Below are 19,674 nucleotides of genomic sequence, written 5' to 3' on the forward strand. Positions count from 1 at the left end.
GGTATTTATTTAGGCTCTTACAGTAAATAATTAGAAAGAGTCAGGTTACCTGGCTCCTAAATTCTGAGAAAGGAGAAAAGAAAAAAAGTATTTAAGGTGTTTCATAAGAAAACAGTAAGCAGACAGTCCTTGGTTTCCTATATCTGACACAGCAAATACTGTGGTTGTGACAATGGGCTCAGATGCTCATGAGATTCCTGTACATGATTCATGGAAACACCAGGGACTGTATCTTAAACCATTAATTTAAAACATCTAATAAATATACATTAAATTATTCCCCTGCTTTATCAGTTAACTGTACATTGCCAGCTATAAGGAGATAGCTATATTTGAATTATGTAATATTAATATGAATAACATTCTGATTTAGCTTGTGTCCACTACAACGAAGTTCTCTGTTTTGTGGCACAAATGCTCACTGCTCCCCCTCCCACCTGCTGGCACCCTCACTTGTTCTTCCCTCTTGCTCATGAGTGTGTGCACACACAGCATTGACAGGGATGATGTGGTTTATGACACAGTGAAACACTTTCCTCTGGAACTGTTCAGTTTACTCATTAATTTTAGAGAACCAAAGAAAATTAATGATTCATCAACCACTACATTTCCTTAAAAATATTTTCTCCCATAGAATACACAATCAATAAATTTAAAGATCTTTAAAATGTATGCTGTGAACTGAACTATATGGGAAAGAAATGAGGTACTCGTTCACAGGCTTGGCTGTCTTAAAATACTGCCTATTTGAAAAACCCCAAGATTAACTTGTAATTGTATCTTTTAAAGCCATTTAGTTTCAAGATATAGACCCAAGTTTCTTTCTTCAAGGGAAATGTGTGAGTGTGGAAACTGACATCATACAATTTGGCTGACCTTACCAAAATATGGACTCTTAGGTCTGCTTAAAAAATTTAAATCCAGTTGACTTTACATAGTAAGAACTCTCTTCCTCTTTTACAGCCTTATAACTATTTAGTGATTTGTGGTAGTTCTGTCTTCCAGACACTGCATACATACTGAGTATTCAAAAAGGAAATTAGGTTATAAAATAGTGTGCTGAATCTAGTCAACTCTGTTCATTGAGGAATCACGAAGTAAAAAACACAGACGAGATGGAACTAATGGCAATTTACAGTTGGAAAGAAACTAAGAAAGTCAAAATTTAGACAAAAATGAGAAATTACAGATTAGAAGTCAAAAGGCCTACACAAATTCTTGAGCTAATTCAATTGACAATTTACTGGGTGGGGGGAAATCATTCAACCTTGATTGCTCTTAGCCACATGGAAATTCATTCAAACATTTATTTGGTGGCTACTAAATATCCACAGCCTTGCTAGATTATGGAGATAAGACTCTGCCTTCTCTAAAAACTTCTAACAGAAGAGGTAAAGCCTGGATGATGGCTTCAGTATTTTCTCAACTGTGAGACTCCCAACTGTGGGACTACCACAGAGGCTTGTTATAGGAGTAAATCTCAACAGTTCAGTCCACATTGGAAAAGCCCCTCTAGGACATTTCCACAGATCCCCATTCTCCACACACAGCCTTTGAGAACTGCTAGTTTAGAAGGATCTTGCCACCTCAAAGGGCAGCTCCCAGGACAAAATAACATTAGAGGAATAATGAAGATCTAACAAAGGAAAATGAAGGGCTGAAAAATGAAGACCTAACAACGCAATGTGATTGTATCATTCACATCATCTCTCTACGTGAACATTACCAGGAACTTTGGCATTTGTTCATGGAGGATAGTAATAATCTAATATTTTGGTGCTACTTTATAATTTATAAAATCTGTACAAACGTTTTCAGGTAATTTTTCACAGCAATGTTCGGGTAGGGCAACACTACTTCTCCATTTATAGACAAAGAAACTGAGGCCCAGAGAAGTTTTAAATAACTTGCCTTAATCTCACACCTAGTGAGTGACGTAAAAAATTAAAACTAAGTTTCTGACCCTTGAAGCCAGTCTAGCTTCCACCACAAGAGAGAACCCCTTTTTTAAGTTATTATTATTTCTTTAAGACAGAAAGGTTCCAAAAATCTTCAAGGCAAATAAATGATTCAAATTTAAAATAAATATATAAACCATTTGTAAGATACAATAATATGGCTATTAACTGACATTATTGGCAAATAAGTTATTTTGGAAGATAGTTCTAAGTGTTTTTATATTAAATGTTTAAGAAGAAGAAAATAAGAACACACATACATCCCATTAAACAGAGCACACACACACACACACACACACACACAAATTTATACTTTAAAAACATAATTTACAGTCTGCATACCCAGTCACTGCTATGCTATTATAGCAAGCTTTAGGGTGATGCTCTCTAGAGCATAAAGCCTTAAGGACATCAACTCAAAACTCAGGCTGGTGTGTTTTTCCTCTTGTCTGCTCTCTAGGGATTATCTTCATGTTCTGTTCCTCGTGCCATTATTTCCTTTTAGCTTTAAATGACTTCCCTCAAATCAGCTCCCTCTACCCACTTTGCCCAGCATTCTCTACTTCTGTAAACTAAGGAGGGGCTTAGGGATGTCAAGGGACATTGGAAAACAAACTTAGTCAGTATTTAAATATATAAACATCCATCCATCCATATATATATATATATATATACATACAAAGTCACATATATACACACAGACTAAGACTACTAAACTGTGCCTTCTTAGTGCTTAGATCACTTCCTTTATTAGAGTCAAGGAGGCATGAATAGACTAACACACAGGGTATAATTTTCATGAACTCAAGAACTGATATGGCAAAATAGCAAGGTTATATGATGAGATTTAGAATCCAGACTTTAGGTTAGGTGTGGGTTTGTAGTCCTATGACTTGAGTAAGGGTCTAACTTTGGCCTTAGGATTAGGAATAGATTGGGTGACTAAGTTTGATCCTAAATGTCTTCATCTAGAAAAGGAAAATAAAATGACACCTATATACCATGATTTTGTGAAATGAATTTTACAAATATTATAAAGTTTTATAAAAATAACCTCTTGTTAAGTAAAAAATATTTTATATAAAGATAGCCATCTTTTTCACATATTTAATCTCTCTCATACACACGGGATAAAAGAGTAAACTAACAAAAAATACAAAAACACAAAAACGAATAGGTCTTTACTCTCATGAAATTTAGATTTTAAATTTACAGCATTGTTTCAAGCAGGTGAATGATTAAAGTCTAATTCCCAAATCAATACAAAATAAACTATATTAATACAAGTCTTAAAAGGCATTTACCAAGTTTCATTATCCACGGATCGATCAGCTTTCCAATGAAGGAAAAAGTTGCACCTGCATTTAGGTTTTTGTATGTTTATAACTGAGTTATAAATACAATTCCCTAGGTAATTTCACAGAAACCACTTAAAACAAGAAAAACTAAGCAAGAACTTCTAGAAACCTTTTGCTTCAGAAGTAGAGAAGGGGCAGATTCTACAAATAGCCAAAATGTGGGTTCTGACATGAAGGTGGATCTATAGGTAGGGCCAGCTGGCCAACTGCCTGCTCCAAAATGTCCTTCTCCACATCACTTTATTTTGACATACCACTTACTTTGTTTACTAATTAAGTGAGCCAGAAAGGGGAATTCTTATATTGGAAAGCACAAAGTGGCCTTAGAAAGATGCCAGATGTAAATTTCACCTATTTATCTTCTACTGAACCAATCATCTAATTAAGGAAAGAGAGAAGGAGGCAGGGGAAGCCTCACAAAAGCAAACTGACTTCAGTACTGTGCAAATTTATTTTTCCTACTTTCTGAAAAATTGGCCTGCTGGTAACAGAACCCACATTTTCCTAAGGGAAACGTCCTTCCCCATTCTCGGTCTAGATGGTTCAGGTTGTCCGACTCCAGCCAGAACCAGCCTATCCGATCACCACATTTTCCAGCCACAGGCACTGGGGCAGAGTTGGGCACGTGAGCCAAGTTCAATCTGAGGAGATTCCACCGGGAGCTTTTATAGGAATTGCTAGGAACAGAAAACCTCTTTTTAATGGAGGTCTGGTAGCTGTCTCAGCACCATGACAGAACGTGCATGAGAACAGAGCCAGAACAAAACCAAGCGACTGAGCGAGCGGGATTGAGTTCTAACGACCTGGCTTAAGACCATGGCTTGCCTGAAGCCAAGCCTACACTAGGACTTTCCAGTATGTAGGCCAATGAATTTCCATTGGTGCTTAAGCCAGTTTGCTGAATTTTCTGTCACCTGTAACCAAGAGCTCATAATCCTGAGAAAGAATTACTGAGCTCCTTTTACCAATTCAATGCTAGGTTTGAGGACTACCAAATAATTAATAGTGTAAATAATGTAAAAATCATGTTATATCAATTAATGCAAAATCAATCTCAAGAGAAAGAATAACTACTTGGTTAACTTTTTCATTCCACAACTAAAGATACGACCTTGTGGTCTCTGGCAAAATAGAGGGAAAACATTCAAGCCACTTATGTTTAAGCCTCTGAAGCACCAAATCATCTCTAAGAAAACTTCCCCGAGAAATAAACCTTAGGGAGTCTCCATGTGGAGCCCTTTAGTGAATGTAATTGTCCATTATACAATGAATCTTTTACTAATAGCAAAAATTCTACACTTTCACCAGACACAGTTTTCAACATCAATAAAATCATCTGGTCTAAGTCTGATGGTAACTAACTGCTTATAAGTGAGGATGGGGAAATGTAAAAAAAAAATAAATTAAAGACCATTTCTCCTTAAGGAGTACGATTTTGGGGCAGAAGCAAAAGCTAGCCTAACTATGCATAGTGAATCTCAGTCAGGTTTTTCATTTAATATGCTCATTTGGAAACTTTCAGGAGGAATAAAGGCGGGACTCACACAGGGACCTGGAGCTTGAACCAGCTGGTAAATGAAATTATTCTGTATGGAACACAAATCACAGAGCTGATTCTGATATTAATGTTTTAATTTGCCACAAACACATATTTATACAGAAACCCAGAAAAGGCAGAAATCATGTATTCTGTGTGTGCCTAGTAAAACTGCTATTCCAGATCACACAAATTAAATTTACGATGACAAGGAATTATTTTTCTGAGTCTTACTGAAAAACAAACTGTGACAAACAACAAAAAAACTTCTTTGGTTGATCCTTGCTCAGAATTTCAAATCTTGCTCATTAAATATTGCTCTGTGGAAAATCTCCAGGTGGTTTTTATATAAGGCACTATTACTGTTTATCACTGACAGATTAAATAAAAAATCTTTTTGAAGAATTCCCAATAATGCGATAGCATTAGCTGTACAAGTAAACTACACACTAGGAAAAAATATGTAAAAGGAACACCCACATGAACATTTACCTTCCACTGCTCTTTTGAAGAAAACTTTGCAGCTGCCACAGGTGACTACCCCATAATGGCATCCTGAAGCCTCATCCCCACACACCAAACATATTTTTGAAGGTCTTGAAGATCCAGTAGAAACACTTCGTAAAGTAGAGCTGGGGAAAGAAATGGAGATTTAAATAACTACACTGTAAAGGCATATTTAACATGCTGCACAGCTTAGCTCAAAATTTGTCAATAATCACGGTTCGATACAAGAATTAGGTACGTAATGGCCACATAATACGTGACTTAGCAAAATAAAGGTAAAACCCGATGAGTGGAGCAAAGCTATCAAGGCTACTGTGTAGCAAAGCCTCTTCTCAGTACTGAGAAATAAGAAATAATCAAATGTAAATCTCTTTCCTTCTTTTCCTATTTTTGGAGAAGGTTTATCAAAAAACCACATTATTTGCACTTTCAGTGGGCAGGGCAAAGAATCTTGAATGAAGTCATCAGGGATGTATTTGCTGTCCTTTTGTTTTTGCATCAAAGAACTATTATAATATTACTCAACACTCTTCAGACTCACATATCTCAATTATGCCAAAAAAATTTTAAACCTCCCCTTTCCAAAATAATCCACTAATTAAAAAAAAATTTATCTTGTCTCAACTGCCAGTAATTTTATCCCTCTAAGCTCCTGCATTTTTTCATGTTATCTTATATAGATGTGTTCTAATTACTTCATTTTGCTTACTAATTAGAAGGGACACAGCCAATAATAAAACAAAAAGCCAAACAGGGTAAATATCTCAGGTATCTTTCATGGTAAGAAACTGAATGGCTCTCTGGGAAACAGTTTTTAGGGACAAACGTAACCCTTTAGGCAACAATCTGTTTGAATACTTTTTAAGAGGAATCTTCTCAAGATATATTATATAGTACTGTGTTAGTTGATGACATTCCCTAAACAAAATGTTTTAACTTCTGATAAGGAATCAGTTCAGTGACAGTTTAGACATGTACCAAGCAGGCAAACAAGTTGATTTTTCAATTTGCAGTCCACATACATTTCTTGAATATTTACCTGCAGGTCCTGTGCAAGATAGCAAGAGAAAAAAAACACAGAAATCCAGTCTCTGCCCTCAAAGTTGGTGGGGGCATAAACTATTATGAAGATCTAGTAGCAACACTTCATAAAGTAGAACTGGGGAAAGTGCTATGGTGCACTATGGTAAGCGCTATGGTGCAATACGGTAAGTGCTATGGTGCAGGGTAATGGGGGCAGCACACTGTGAATAAAGGAATTACAAAACACTTCCCGAAATGTGACAGCTAACCTGAGTTTTGAAGCATGACTAGGTGAGAGCCAGAGTAAGAAAGGGGGCAGAGGCGGAAGAATGTGCAGTGGCTCAGAGAAATGGGAGCTGGATGGGCTCAGAAAACTGGATAGAGTTGCTGTATGTCACTTCTATTACCTTGCTGTCAAAGCTTTTGCCTCCATGCCAAACAGCAGAAACATGGAAAAATGTCAATGAAAAGTCTAAAATGGTTATGTTACAGTGAAGATTTCTCTATTTTTCAAGTCTGCTAAAATGTGATAATAATGCGTTAATATTTGTTTAAAGTATTTCAAACTATACTCTCACGAAAAACAGAGGAAAGAACAAGCTATACAGCTGCTTAGAGCATGACTGCCTTTCTAGAAAATGACTTCTTAAATCAAGGACTGAAATAATGTTGTCCAAAGTTGTTTCTCCTTCTGAGAAAAGTGCTCCTTATTATTTTTTTTGGTATCCTTTGACTTCTTTACGGCATTCAAAACATTCCATTTTAGCACCAGTAACTTCTTCAACATATTATTAGCCAGTAAAACTCAATCCATACCCTGTCTGACTCGTCTTACACTTCACAAGAAAACACCACGGCTTTGTAAATATTTAGAATATAACTTAAAATCATCATGAAAATGTAATTGCTTTTTCACAACTATAAGCATACGCGGGATTTTTATTAGACATTTCTGTGGGCCTTGATCCCAGTACTATTTTATTGGGATCTGAGCTTCAGTCTTTGGAACTCTCCTCTTTTTCTATCCCAACTTACTTTCTCGGTGATCTCATCTAGTCTCTTGGCTTTCAATATCACCAATATGCTGGCAACTTCCAAATATTTATCTCTAGCTCAGACCCCTCCCTGGAATTTCAGACCCATTTATTCAACTGCCCACTTGATATCTCCACTTGGGTGTCTAACGCACCTCAACCTTAACATGGGCAAAACTTTGCGGATCGTTCCCTGCCTCCAAACGTGTTCATTTCACAGATATCCTCTTCTTAGTTAACGGCAACTGCTATGGGTGGAACTGTGTCCCCCCAAAATTCATAAGCTGAAGTCCTAGGCCTTAGTACCTTGTAATGTGACATTATTTGGGATTAGGGTTGCACAGATGTAATTAGTTAAGATGAAGTCATACTGGAATAGAGTGGACCCCTAATCCAATAGGACTGATGTTATTATATACAGGGGAAATTGGAACATAGACACCTGCATGAGGAGAACACCATGTTTAGATTAAGGCAGAGAGTCCGTGCTTGGGCTAAAAAGCACGGACTCGTCTCTGACTCTTCTCTTTCTCTCACACAACACCCCCAGCCCTGAATCTGTTAAATTTTATTCATTTTATCCACAGAACATACTCAGATTCTGATCAATCTCCAAAAACTCCTCCAGCACCATCTACTTCGAGCTGTCAACATCTCTTACCTGGGATTCTGCAGAAGCTTCCTAGCTGATCTTCTGGTTTCTCTTTGTTCTGTTCCCCCCCACCATCTCCACTCCCTGCCAGACCCTGCCAGAATGACCCTTATGCATTAATTCTTTTTTTCTTATTTCTATACTCTATCCCTTAATGATCTCATCCACAATCCTAGCTTCAAACAGCTCGCTTGGTGAATGACTTTCCAAATCTTTACAGCCAGCTCCAACCTCTACCCCGTGTTCCAATTTCAAGTCTGCCTTATTAGCTTCTTGAGCATATCATGCTCAAAACAATATTTACTTTCTTTTTCCAGATTTTGATGTTGTGAAAGAGTACTGCCATCTGCTAGTTACCCAGGTTCAAATCTTGTACTCTTCCCTCAACTATCCAATCTAATCAGTTACCACCAGGTCCTGCTCAGTCCAGCTCTGCAAACTCTCACATAGCTTCTCTGCATCCCACGGTTGGTAACACTGGTTCAGGCCCTTGTTACTTCCCAAGGGTTCTTCCATAACTCTAGCTTTTCCTTCCAGTTCATTCGACAGTGACTGCTGACGAATCTGAAGATAAAGGTTCTGACTGTATTACTTTTATGCTTAGAAATCTTCAGTCATCCCTTCTGAATGCCACCATAAATAAAAATCTTAGTAGGACACTTAAAGTCTTTCTCCCTACTATCAGCCTTCTCCTTCAGGGTCTAATCATAATGCTTAACCTTATGCTCAGCACATGCCAACATCCCTGTTGAAGTGTTCTGGTCAACCACCATTTACAGGACCTAGCATTTCCTCTCCCTCACTCCCACTGGAAACCCTGTCCATCATTAAAGGGCCCTGATGTTCCCCCAGCACGAAGTACCATTCTCCCTTCTCCTAACTCCTTCACATTTTGCTAATCCTTCTCCTTCAGCAGTTACCACTCTTCCTCTTGTATTAGTGACTTGTGCACTTATCCTAATCCCTTGACAGCAAAAATTTTATTGTATGCATCTCTTTGTTCCCAACGCCATTAGCCCAGTGTTGGTACTATTTATTGAGTGAATGAAATCGCACTCCTAATCTCATTACAGTAGAACACAAATTTACAAAAGGCAATTTTACAGAAGGTAAATTAATGAGGCCAAGGTTATCAGTTCAATTCCCATATGGTTCATTTAGCTTTGCACAGAGGGAAAAAAGAATCCAGGGACAGACTACTGTCAAAAGCTCAGCCAGCTGTCTTGCAAACATATGCATTATGAACACAAGAGACAGGTCACAAAAATAGATGGGTTTGGAAAACTCTAGTCTCTATTGACACACTATCATGTGGTTATCTTTCAAACTAAAAGATGGCACATGGTTGGAAAATTGTTTGTTTGCATCCAGTTTTAAGAAACACATTTAGACTATACACATCATAAAAGGGGGGGGGCAGATCTTGAACTCACTTTTCTTCTTAGACACTGAATGTCTTTAAAATACAAAGCATGTTTAGTGATTTGTATGTCAAAATTCAACTGTAGAGTATAAGAAATTTACCAAACATCTACACATAGGATGTAAAGCCCAAACTGAGGGCCAAACATGCAGGAATCAAAGACAGGAATGGAGGCTCAGTTAGGAGGCCTGGGCTCTAGTTCTAGCTCTGCCATTAACTGGTGAAACCTTTGCAAAATCACCTCTCCTCTCTGGGCCATAATTCTCAGCAAAAAGAGGTTCAACAGATGATAGCTAAGATCCTTTTCAAGATATCCTTTTAAGATAAAAGTATAAAAATAAATGGGATAGCCTGTCCTGATCAAGTTTAATGCAAATTGAGCTGCAAACTCAAATTAAAAACAACGTATTCTGAAACCCAGTAAACACCGACCTGGATCAAACATAAAAAATGTAATAAAATATTATTATTTCTAAATCAGCTAATTATATGACGCTTAAAATCTTTTTTACATTGATATAATATCTGTGCTGCTGATTTTGGTTAAAATGTATGAATAAATGTAAGCAATAGATAGTATTCTACATCCCTCCAAACCATTTTAATATTGAAGAGTTAGAAAAAACTACCCAAACTCATCATTTTGGGGGTTAATAATCAAAGAAACATTGTTCACAGAAAGAAGTTTATCATCAGCAAAGGTAGTTCGGAGAATTTTATACAAACGTTAAAATACTATAAAGGCAGAAATGAGTGAACATTATATTTCCATTTGTAAAGACAGTATTTCTCTTAGGGAAACACAAGCAAGCTGCAACTATTTTCAGTACTAAATATACTCCTTCTAATGACTCAGTAAAGAGACAGAAAAGATTAACCAAAGGTTTACACTGATTTTGGTGACTGTCTGGAGGAAATACACTAGCCAATCATCAAAAACACTTAGTGGGCTATGTTTTTCCCCAAAAGGATGGTGCTTGGGGAGAAGTAACAAGAAGCTATGTAAGAAAAAAAAATGATTTTTTACAAATCAAAAAATGCCTGGAGAAATTGGCTCATTGAGAATCTCTAAGGCACCGTGTTGTTCCAGGAATTATCATATGTAAAACTATCTTTCCCATCCTTAGAGTAATTTCGTAACAAAACAGTAGTGATTGATCCACTTTCAGTGATTAGAAATTCTTCATATAAAAAAGTCGTTACTTTTTAAACTCAATATGAATTAAACAAACCTATCTTTTATACTATTACTTAATCAGATAAAAGCTTCTACCACCACCACCACCGGCTACAGTGTTTTCTGTTTTTCCATATGTAATCAATTCAAACATTCATTCACCTATCTTAGAGCACAGTGAGAATTTGGAGGACCATATAAACAGCAGATCAGTAAACACCCTCACATACTGATCTGAACATGCTGGTGTGTTTAAATTATTCATTAACTAGGCCAAGTATTGAAAGTCTACTGTGGGCCCCACTGTTCTAGGCACTGAGAAAAACTAGAAGGAGAAAAGTCCTTATCCTCATGGAACTTCTATAGTCGTGGCGAATAGAGAGACAATACAGAAGTAAACAAATAATTTCAGATAGAGGGAAGTATTACAAAGAAAATGACAGACACTGAGATCGGACGAGGAGGGTGGGGGAGACAGGATCCATTAGATAAAATAGCTCCAGAAAGCCTCTTTTTTTTTTGAGACTAGAGTCTCACTCTGTCGCAGGCTGGAGTGCAGTGGTGTGATCTCGGCTTACTGCAACCTCCGCCTCCCGGGTTCAAGCGATTCTCCTACCTCAGTCTTTAGAGTAGCTGGGACTACAGGCACCTGCCACCACGCCCAGCTAATTTTTGTATTTTTAGTAGAGATGGGGTTTCACTATGTTGGCCAGGACGGTCTCAATATCTTGACCTTATGATCTGCCCGCCTCGGCCTGCTGGGATTACAGGCATGAGCCACCGCACCAGGCCCAGAAGGCCTTTTTCTTTGGTGATACTGAAATGACAGAGTAGCCAGCCACGTGAAGACGCCAAACGTAAGGGCAAGTGCAAAGTCTCTGAGACAGGAATGAATGCAACACATTCCAGAGAGAAAAATGAGGGCAATGGGGCCAAAATGTAGTCAATACGGAGGAAGGAAAGATGAGAGGGTGCAGGATGTGAGGTCCAAGAAGATGGTGGGGCTGGATCCCATGGCTTTGGAAGGCTAAGGAGGCAGACTATTGTCCTACATGCCATCAGAGTGCTGTGAACTCTGGAATGTTTTAAGGAGTCAGGTCACACGACCTGATTAACATTTTAAAATCTTACTGTGGCTGTTGGGTGGAGAATGGACTGCAGAAGTGGGTGACCTTGGACATGGGCAGACCAGCCAAAGAAGCTTCTGCAGTTGTCCAGGCAGGAGATAATAATGGTGTGAAGTAGGGTAAAAGTAGTAAAGACAGTGAGAAGTGGCTAATTCAGAGAAATTTTTTTAAAGTAGACAGTATCAACAGGACTTGCAGAAATACTGGATGGCGACACTATTAATGATATCTAAGATGAGGGGAAGAGCAGTTTGGAGAATTACGGGGAATTTCTTTTGGACCTGATAGTTGCAGAACAGTATATAGAGGACGACATGTTCCTATTTTTGTAGATAACAGAATTATAGTCTACCCAAAGGAAAAACTAGGAGCCATATATGTCAGGTTTATTAACTGTGTGCCACACTTTCCTTATCTGTTAGGTAGTGATAGCAAACGTCCTACCACATCATATTGTTGCAGATTAAATGACTCAATATATTCAAGAACACTTAGAACGGTGTCTGGCAAATAATGTTATTTAAATTCTGGCTATGATTAATTAGTATTACCATTCGATCTATAATTCTTTTTTTTTAAATTTTTTTTTAAAGAGACAAGGTCTTGCTATGTTGCCCAGGCTGAGCTAGAACTCCTGGGTTCCTGGGATCCTCCACCTCAGCTTCCTGAGGAGCTGGGACTACAGGCACGTGCCACCACACCCAGCTAGATCTATAGTTCTTAATGGTGGCTGTCATAATAGTGGACCTACAGGTAATTCTACCGTTCTGTATTATATTCTTCTGTATGGCTTTTAATTTGTAAAACAATGGTAAGCAGAAGAAAGGGTTTTTAAAAAATAATTTAAAATAATACCACAATAGCCATATTGTTTGTTTACTGTATACAGTAAACAGAACTTTGTGTGTATATGGATTTCAACATTTCTTGTAAGAATTCTGGCTCCCCTGGTGTCTGCAGTGTATAGGGTGGGAACAGCCACATTTTATCATTAAGATAAATAATTACTGAGATTCAAATATATACTCTTTCATACACAGAACACTAAATCTAAGAAACAGAAGGATTTGGAAACCATCAATATTTTAAAAAATACATTTAACAAACATAAATCAACCTTTAACAACTGTTTTACTGAAATTCTTATTTTCAATACACTTAAAATATACTTTAAAAAGCTCTTTGCTTAGTTTCCTTTTGTTTTAAAAGGCTTGTATTTTGAGTCACAATTTTTTTTTTTTTTGAGACGGAGTCTCGCTCTGTCGCCCAGGCTGGAGTTCAGTGGCGCAATCTCAGCTCACTGTAACCTCCACCTCCTGAGCTGAAGCTATTCTCTGCCTCAGCCTTCTGAGTAGCTGGGATTACAGGTGCCCACCACCACGCCTGGCTATTTTTTTGTATTTTTGGTAGAGATGAGGTTTCACCATCTTGGCCAGGCTGGTCTTGAACTCCTGACCTTGTGATCCACCTGCCTCGGCCTCCCAAAGTGCTAGGATTACAGGCATGAGCCACTGTGCCTGGCCTTGAGTCACAATATTTAACCTGAAGCTGCTCCTTCTAATATTCTCATTATTTAGGGGGAATATTTGAGAGCTGTTTTATGTTATATTTTCTTTTATGATATTATCTTTGCTGACAAATGAATCATTTATGTTTTGGAAGATACTTCCTAACTAAATAAGGTTCATCCTCTCAAGCCATGATTCACAATGCACTACAGATAGGAATTAAATAATTGATGTACACCTTACAACCTGAGCTGTTTTTAATAAAGTTACAGCTAAACTGAGAAAATTTGAGGACATAAATACCTTGGAAAATAATTTAAAGCACAGTGATGACAATTAGTCTTCCACAATTTACTTTTTTGTTTGGGGTACTGGTGCACGATAAAATTGGAGCTGGGTCAAGAAAAAATTAGGCCAAGTGCAGATTATGGTAAAACACACCGAGATCTAAAACTCAAGTTGCTGTACCTTAGAGACAACCACGGAAAATGGCCCAAATCATGGAGGGTCTCTAACATGAGATTAAGTGTTAATGATTCTAGGACAAAGAGTTGAAATGTCTGGTAAGCAACCAACAGTGTGGCATGGAAAATGAAGAAATAGCTTTAAAAATCTACGATGTTAAAGGATACAATTAAGTGACTGATTACAACTTTTAATATGCACAATAGAGACAATGAATGAATAAAGGCCTAGTGAACTGAAAAATCCAGGGACCATTGGACAGGGCAAGCTTGAAAAACATGTTCAACAAGAGAAAGGCTGGAATGTAACTTAAAAGACAGGTTGTCCTCAGAGAGTAAGGACTCCATGTTCTTTTTTGGAACAATGACTGACTGAGCCTATCCAAAAGCTGAAGTAAACAGTAGAGAAGATCCTAGATAGAAATCTACAAAAAACCCAACATTTCTGGTTAGGCAGGGAAAGAAGATCTTGCTAACAAACCTGAGGAAGAAAAGTCCAAGTTGGGGAGCAAGATAAGGCAGAATCTGGGAATCAAAGGGAGGAAAAAGCATCCATGGTGGACTGTGTGTAGTGTCAACTGTCAACAAGAGGACAAGACTGAAGGCGCACCATGGGGATGTGGTCATTGTTGATACTGTTGACCTTATCGATGGTAGTTTTTAAGCATATATGCACATGTATAAGATGCATATGTAAACTATATTAAAGTAAAAAATATCACTCCACATCTTTTCTGTTAAGGATTTTCCACACTCAGGGAAGTTGTCTTTGTCATAAAACTATATCCGATAGTATGCACTTGAGCATATACAGAATCTCTAAAAAGATCTAACATCAAATCATCTCCAGAAATATTTACTGAGCATGCATATGCCAATCAGTGGTTGCTGATACAATGATTATATCTATGTATAAAAAACAAAAAAACAAAACAAAGAAACAAAAAAAAAAAACCTGTCAGCACAATTTATTTGCCTCTGCAATCTGTGGCATGTGTGAGCGTACTTACATTTATTATAAGTTATTCAGAATCCTCAGGGAAGGAATCATGAACTTACTGCCTCATCTGTAGATCAGTACTTTACAACATATATTTTAAGAAAATGACTACTAAATGCTTGAGTGTTTTTATTCATAAATATGGTGGCTTTGCTTTTGAAAAAGATTATATATGTACACATGTGTATGTGACATAATTTAACTTTTTCCCCTTTAATATTATCCTTACATTATGATACAGACTTAGATGCTGATACAGATGGCATGAGACTCTGAGGACTGATGGGTACCGGACCTAATGTGAATCTTGAACACAAGTTATTTAGAAGTTACTGATTTCAGCATTTTTTTTTTTTTTGCTTACCACATTTTCAAAAAATTGATGTAAAACATGTTTCATCATGCTGACCTTTCTCAGCAACAAAATATGGCTTCTTTCTATAAATGTAGTTAACAAATCAAAGCTTCAAACATCTTTTTCCCCTAGTGTTTTTCCTCACATTGTAGAAATAATCATTTTCTTTGCCCTTGGTACTGCCCTCTCAATCCACCTCTTACTGATGCTGTGTGTGACTGAGACACAAGATCACAGACACTGTTCCATCGATCCACTTGCATCCTCTCTTCTACTTCTCTTACAGTAAGCTTTTCACAAAGGATAAAAGGATATCTTTTATTGTTTCAGAAATTTACATGAGAACATGTTTACAGAAGCTCATTCTAAAAATCTATAAATACTTCACAGTCATTAACGACAATTAATGGCAATGTTATAGTGCTTTTGCTGACATGACACCACGCCATATTTATTTCAAACCTACTATCTGAGCGGAATTGCCACTCCTCAAAATATTTAAAATGGTATCTTAAGATGACATCAAAGAATGGGTTCAAATAAATTCATTCTTTAACATTTCAGCTTCTGAATCATCAGTGAAGTCTTTGGGTATTTTTTCATTAAGAATTCCCCCAGCAGAAAACAGCAGAGGCTTTAAATAAGAGCAACCATAGGGCACTAGTCAATAGATTTGGATGACGGACTCTGCAAAGAAATTCAGAGCCACCTTTTCTAGTCTAGCCCCAATATACTTCAGGACTGATGAATCAATGCTGTACTATTCCAAAAACGGTTTCCTATGCTCACTTTTAACTGAGCTGCCATAGGAAATAGTTGTTTCCTACCTGTTTTCAAATCCTGTTTGCAAAATCAGGAATTTCTTATGGTTCATTTTAACACATTTCTGACCTCTGGCTTTAATGATAAAACCAGATTCTGCTATAAGATAGCATTTCCAATTAGATAAAAATTATTCTTTACTATAATGTGGGCAATATACTAAGTATAGTGGTCATAGGTCTTCAAGGGTAAACATTAAAGTATGGAGGTGAAGTTGGAAACTGCTTCTTCCACTCCCAGACAGCAGAGTTTTCTTCCATGATCACATTCTCCATGAATTTGAGCAGTTATTTTTAAAATTCTTATTGTTGTTATTATTTTCATATGCTTTGCTATTTTTTTCTGATCCATTTCACTGTTTTCACTTTTCAAGGGAAAATGCTCCTTTAAAAATGATTTTAATAAACCAAACTGAATGCTCATTTCCTGACTTGGCATGACCAGAACAATGAAGGAATCCTGAGTACTTTCTTTGGGTCTTTTGTTTTTCTCAGGGTTTGAAGTTTGGGGTTGTTTCTTTGACTTCCTCCCTCCACAAATATTTGAAGCCTAAGGTTTCAGAAAGGCTGTTTTTTGGCCGCTAAGATTTTCGGCACACACTGAACCAGGGGTGCTCCATGTGGCCACATGAAAGTACATAAAAATATAATGTTTATTTCCTTAGCCACCATCTTTTCTAGATGTCTTGCACTCTACTCTACTTTAAAGGAAAATTAAAAAAAAAAAAAAAAGCGAAAACTACCAAATACTCTACCTCTTTCCATCTGTGTCCCCTTTCCACCTGCCTGCATCCTCCTCTCATACATATTTTGGCTTTGAGAAAAAAATCCATCACTGTTAGTGGAGCTGTGGGTATACTTGGCCCTTATTAGAACAGATGGTAAAATTACTTAAACATTTAATTTAAATTAAAAGGACTATTTAGATATTTGCCAGTGGTTGGAGTGGAAGAAGAAAGAACTAATCAGGGCCCGGCTTCTTTGTAGCTCGTTCATTAGCTAGCTAGTACCTCCCTCCTCACCTGATTTCTGTTGCTGTCCTGGTATTAAAGAATAAGGATAGTTACTTCCGAATATCCACCTAAACCTGTAGATTATATATTATGAGCAATAAGCAAGTATTGAAACAGTTATCTTCTCCCTCTATTCATTTATTCAACACAACCACTAAGCAACTAATGTATACCAGGCACTGTTCTAGGTCTCTTGATATGTATCAACTAACAAAACACACAAAAATCCTGACACTTAGAACTCATATTTTAGTACGAGGGAATAGCAAGGGGTGGTGGGGGTTTGCAGACAAGTCTCTCCTGGAAAGTAAAGGAATATTAATGTATACATTAACTTCTATGACAATTTTGCATTACCTCCTCACTCTTACAAAAATGTATCAAGCCTGTTTAAAACAGCTTTTCTTGAAAGCAAGAGAAATCAAAATGAAAGTTCCAAATTCAATTAACTCAATGTAACTTCTGTTTCTTATAAATGAGATAAAAATCATGTAGACTCAAGAAAGTGCTCTCAGGAGTACTGAGTGAGGATTGAATTAGATACCTTTATTATTATTATAAGCCTGTGGTGTGTGTGTAAGTGTGTGAAAGGACCCCCGGAATTTATTTAAGTCTATATTCTAGTCTTTTTTGCCTTCAGTGACATGTGGTAGTCCTTCAAATAAAAAGATATCCATATTTTTAATACTGGCTTTAATGCTCAATTTAAGTATTTTCCAAGGTTACAAAAATTTGTACTTAAAAACGACAATTGTTAAGTATACCTAAATAACTTTCATCTTTTGCCTAACACTCTTAAAAGCAATTATGGATTTTTTTTCAGAAGTTTTTAAAATAAAAGTTAGGCTTTTGTCTTTGGCGCAGGTCTGAGAAAAGATGAAAAAGGTTTTGAAAACAAGGCAAATGGGATACATATCAAAGCAAACATAATATTGTTTAGGGGTCAGAAGTAAGTAGTTCCACTGGCGTTTGCAAAAAAAGAAAAAGACTTCAGTATACCTATAAATAGTGATAGAAAAAGATAAAGAAGTTGAAGTAGGCTGTTTCTTTGGTTTTAACTGCAAGAAGGCAAGAGATAGTGAAGTCACTTTGATCCGTCTTGCTTCAAATGTCTTTCTGCCATGGATCGGGGACAGATGAGAAAAAGGACAGTCGTCAATACCACCTGACCACCCACAACAAAGATATGAGTGAGCCTGGCCTTTCTCCCTCCATTTTATTAAATGGAAATACCTAAAGTCAGATTGATGAAATCTCCTATGTTTGATTTCAATGACATTTGAACATGAAATTAGGACTGCTAGATGTATTTACTAGATTTCAAGGACATTATATCTACCTCTATTAAAACTGTACCACCAATGCCTGTTTAAGATGAAGATTTTGAAATCTATGGCAATATTCCCTTTCTTGTGCTTGAAACAATGTATATAGAATATTCACTTTTTTGCGAGAAAGAGATTAATATTTTGAAATATAAGTGACAAAACACACATGTATACACACATGTATATACCTAAGCAACATTTACCAAGCTTTAAAGATTATGGTCACTAAATTTTTTTATATATAGTAAAATAATGTTAAGGGATCAGATGGCATATTGGGTTTCTTTTTCTTAATTTAGTAAAACTTACCCAAACTGAAATATAATTTTCAAAGAGCTACAAAAAACGAGGGAGTCAGCCCCAGGGGTGCTGGCTGTGTTCCCAGCACAGTGTATCACAAGGACAGGAGGCAACTTAGAAGAGCCAACACAGACATGAGAAGGAACACAGGGCTGAGACAGCAAGGTGGTCAGGAAGCAGAAAGACAACGAGAAGCAGAGAAGGTACACCAGGTCAAGGCTAGGAACTAGCTAGAGCCAGTGGGCACAGAGCATGACTAAGGCAAGGCTCCAAGTTGGAAGGGCTATCAGAAACCAGGCAACAGCACCACAGTGATCCTGCAGTGGGCACAGGGGGGTCACGCTCTGGAGCAAGAGATAAGGCAGCTGGTGCAGCTGGGGTGGAGTTGGGGGGCAGATGTGGATAACAATGTCAAGGGGAGATAAACTTTGAGGTCTGTAGAAGCCAGCTTCACACTAGGAGCACTGGAACCCAGCCCTGGCCACGTCACACTCAGCAAAAGAGAAACCAGTGGGCTTGACAGGTATAAAAGGCAGCTCATGAGAAAAAAAAAAAGGTAACACAGGTGAGAAAAGAAATGGAGAGAAATAATATCTTTATAAAAATAACAAGTAGCCAGAAGCAGCAAAAACTTTCCAAACATAGTAAGTGTTTTACGGGATCTCCTGTTAAGAACAAATGGTGTTCAAAAAGAAAAATGGCAAATAATTTATTGAAGTCTTAGAAAGACAGGTGTATATAGGTTTAGTCAGCAAATTTACCTCACAATGGCATGTATTTTCAAGAAAAATAATGGCACAGATAAATTTGAGAGTGATATGATTTGGCTCTGTGCCCCCACCCAAATCTCATCTCTAATTGTAATCCTCATAGGTTGAGGGAGGGACCCGGTGGGAGGTGAATGGATCATGGGGGTGGTGTCCCCTATGCTGTTCTGATGGTGAGTTCTCATGAGAGCTGATGGTTTAAAAGTGTTGGGCAGCTCCCCACTCGCTCTTGCTCTCTCTCCCGCTGCCATGTAAGACGTGCCTTGCTTCCCCTTTGCCTTCTGCCATGATTGTAAGTTTCCTGAGGCCTCTCCAGTCATGC

The 19,674-nt window shown here is 37.5% G+C and overlaps 1 protein-coding gene across 4 annotated transcripts in view; it reads right to left on the reverse strand.

Moving 5' to 3' along the window:
- The window catches only part of NR3C2 (nuclear receptor subfamily 3 group C member 2), a 362,474-nt gene that overhangs the window by 177,670 nt on the left and 165,130 nt on the right, over positions 1–19,674 (reverse strand). For 3 of the 4 annotated variants that reach the window (XM_030816220.1, XM_030816219.1, XM_030816221.1), the window contains exon 3: positions 5,334–5,485. In XM_030816220.1, the coding sequence (XP_030672080.1) occupies positions 5,334–5,485 (152 nt within the window). The remainder of the gene's footprint in view (positions 1–5,333; positions 5,486–19,674) is intronic. The other variant, XM_030816222.1, reaches the window with a different exon arrangement.

The sequence above is a fragment of the Nomascus leucogenys genome, chromosome 7b (genome assembly GCF_006542625.1).
Source record: "Nomascus leucogenys isolate Asia chromosome 7b, Asia_NLE_v1, whole genome shotgun sequence".
NCBI lineage: Eukaryota > Metazoa > Chordata > Mammalia > Primates > Hylobatidae > Nomascus > Nomascus leucogenys.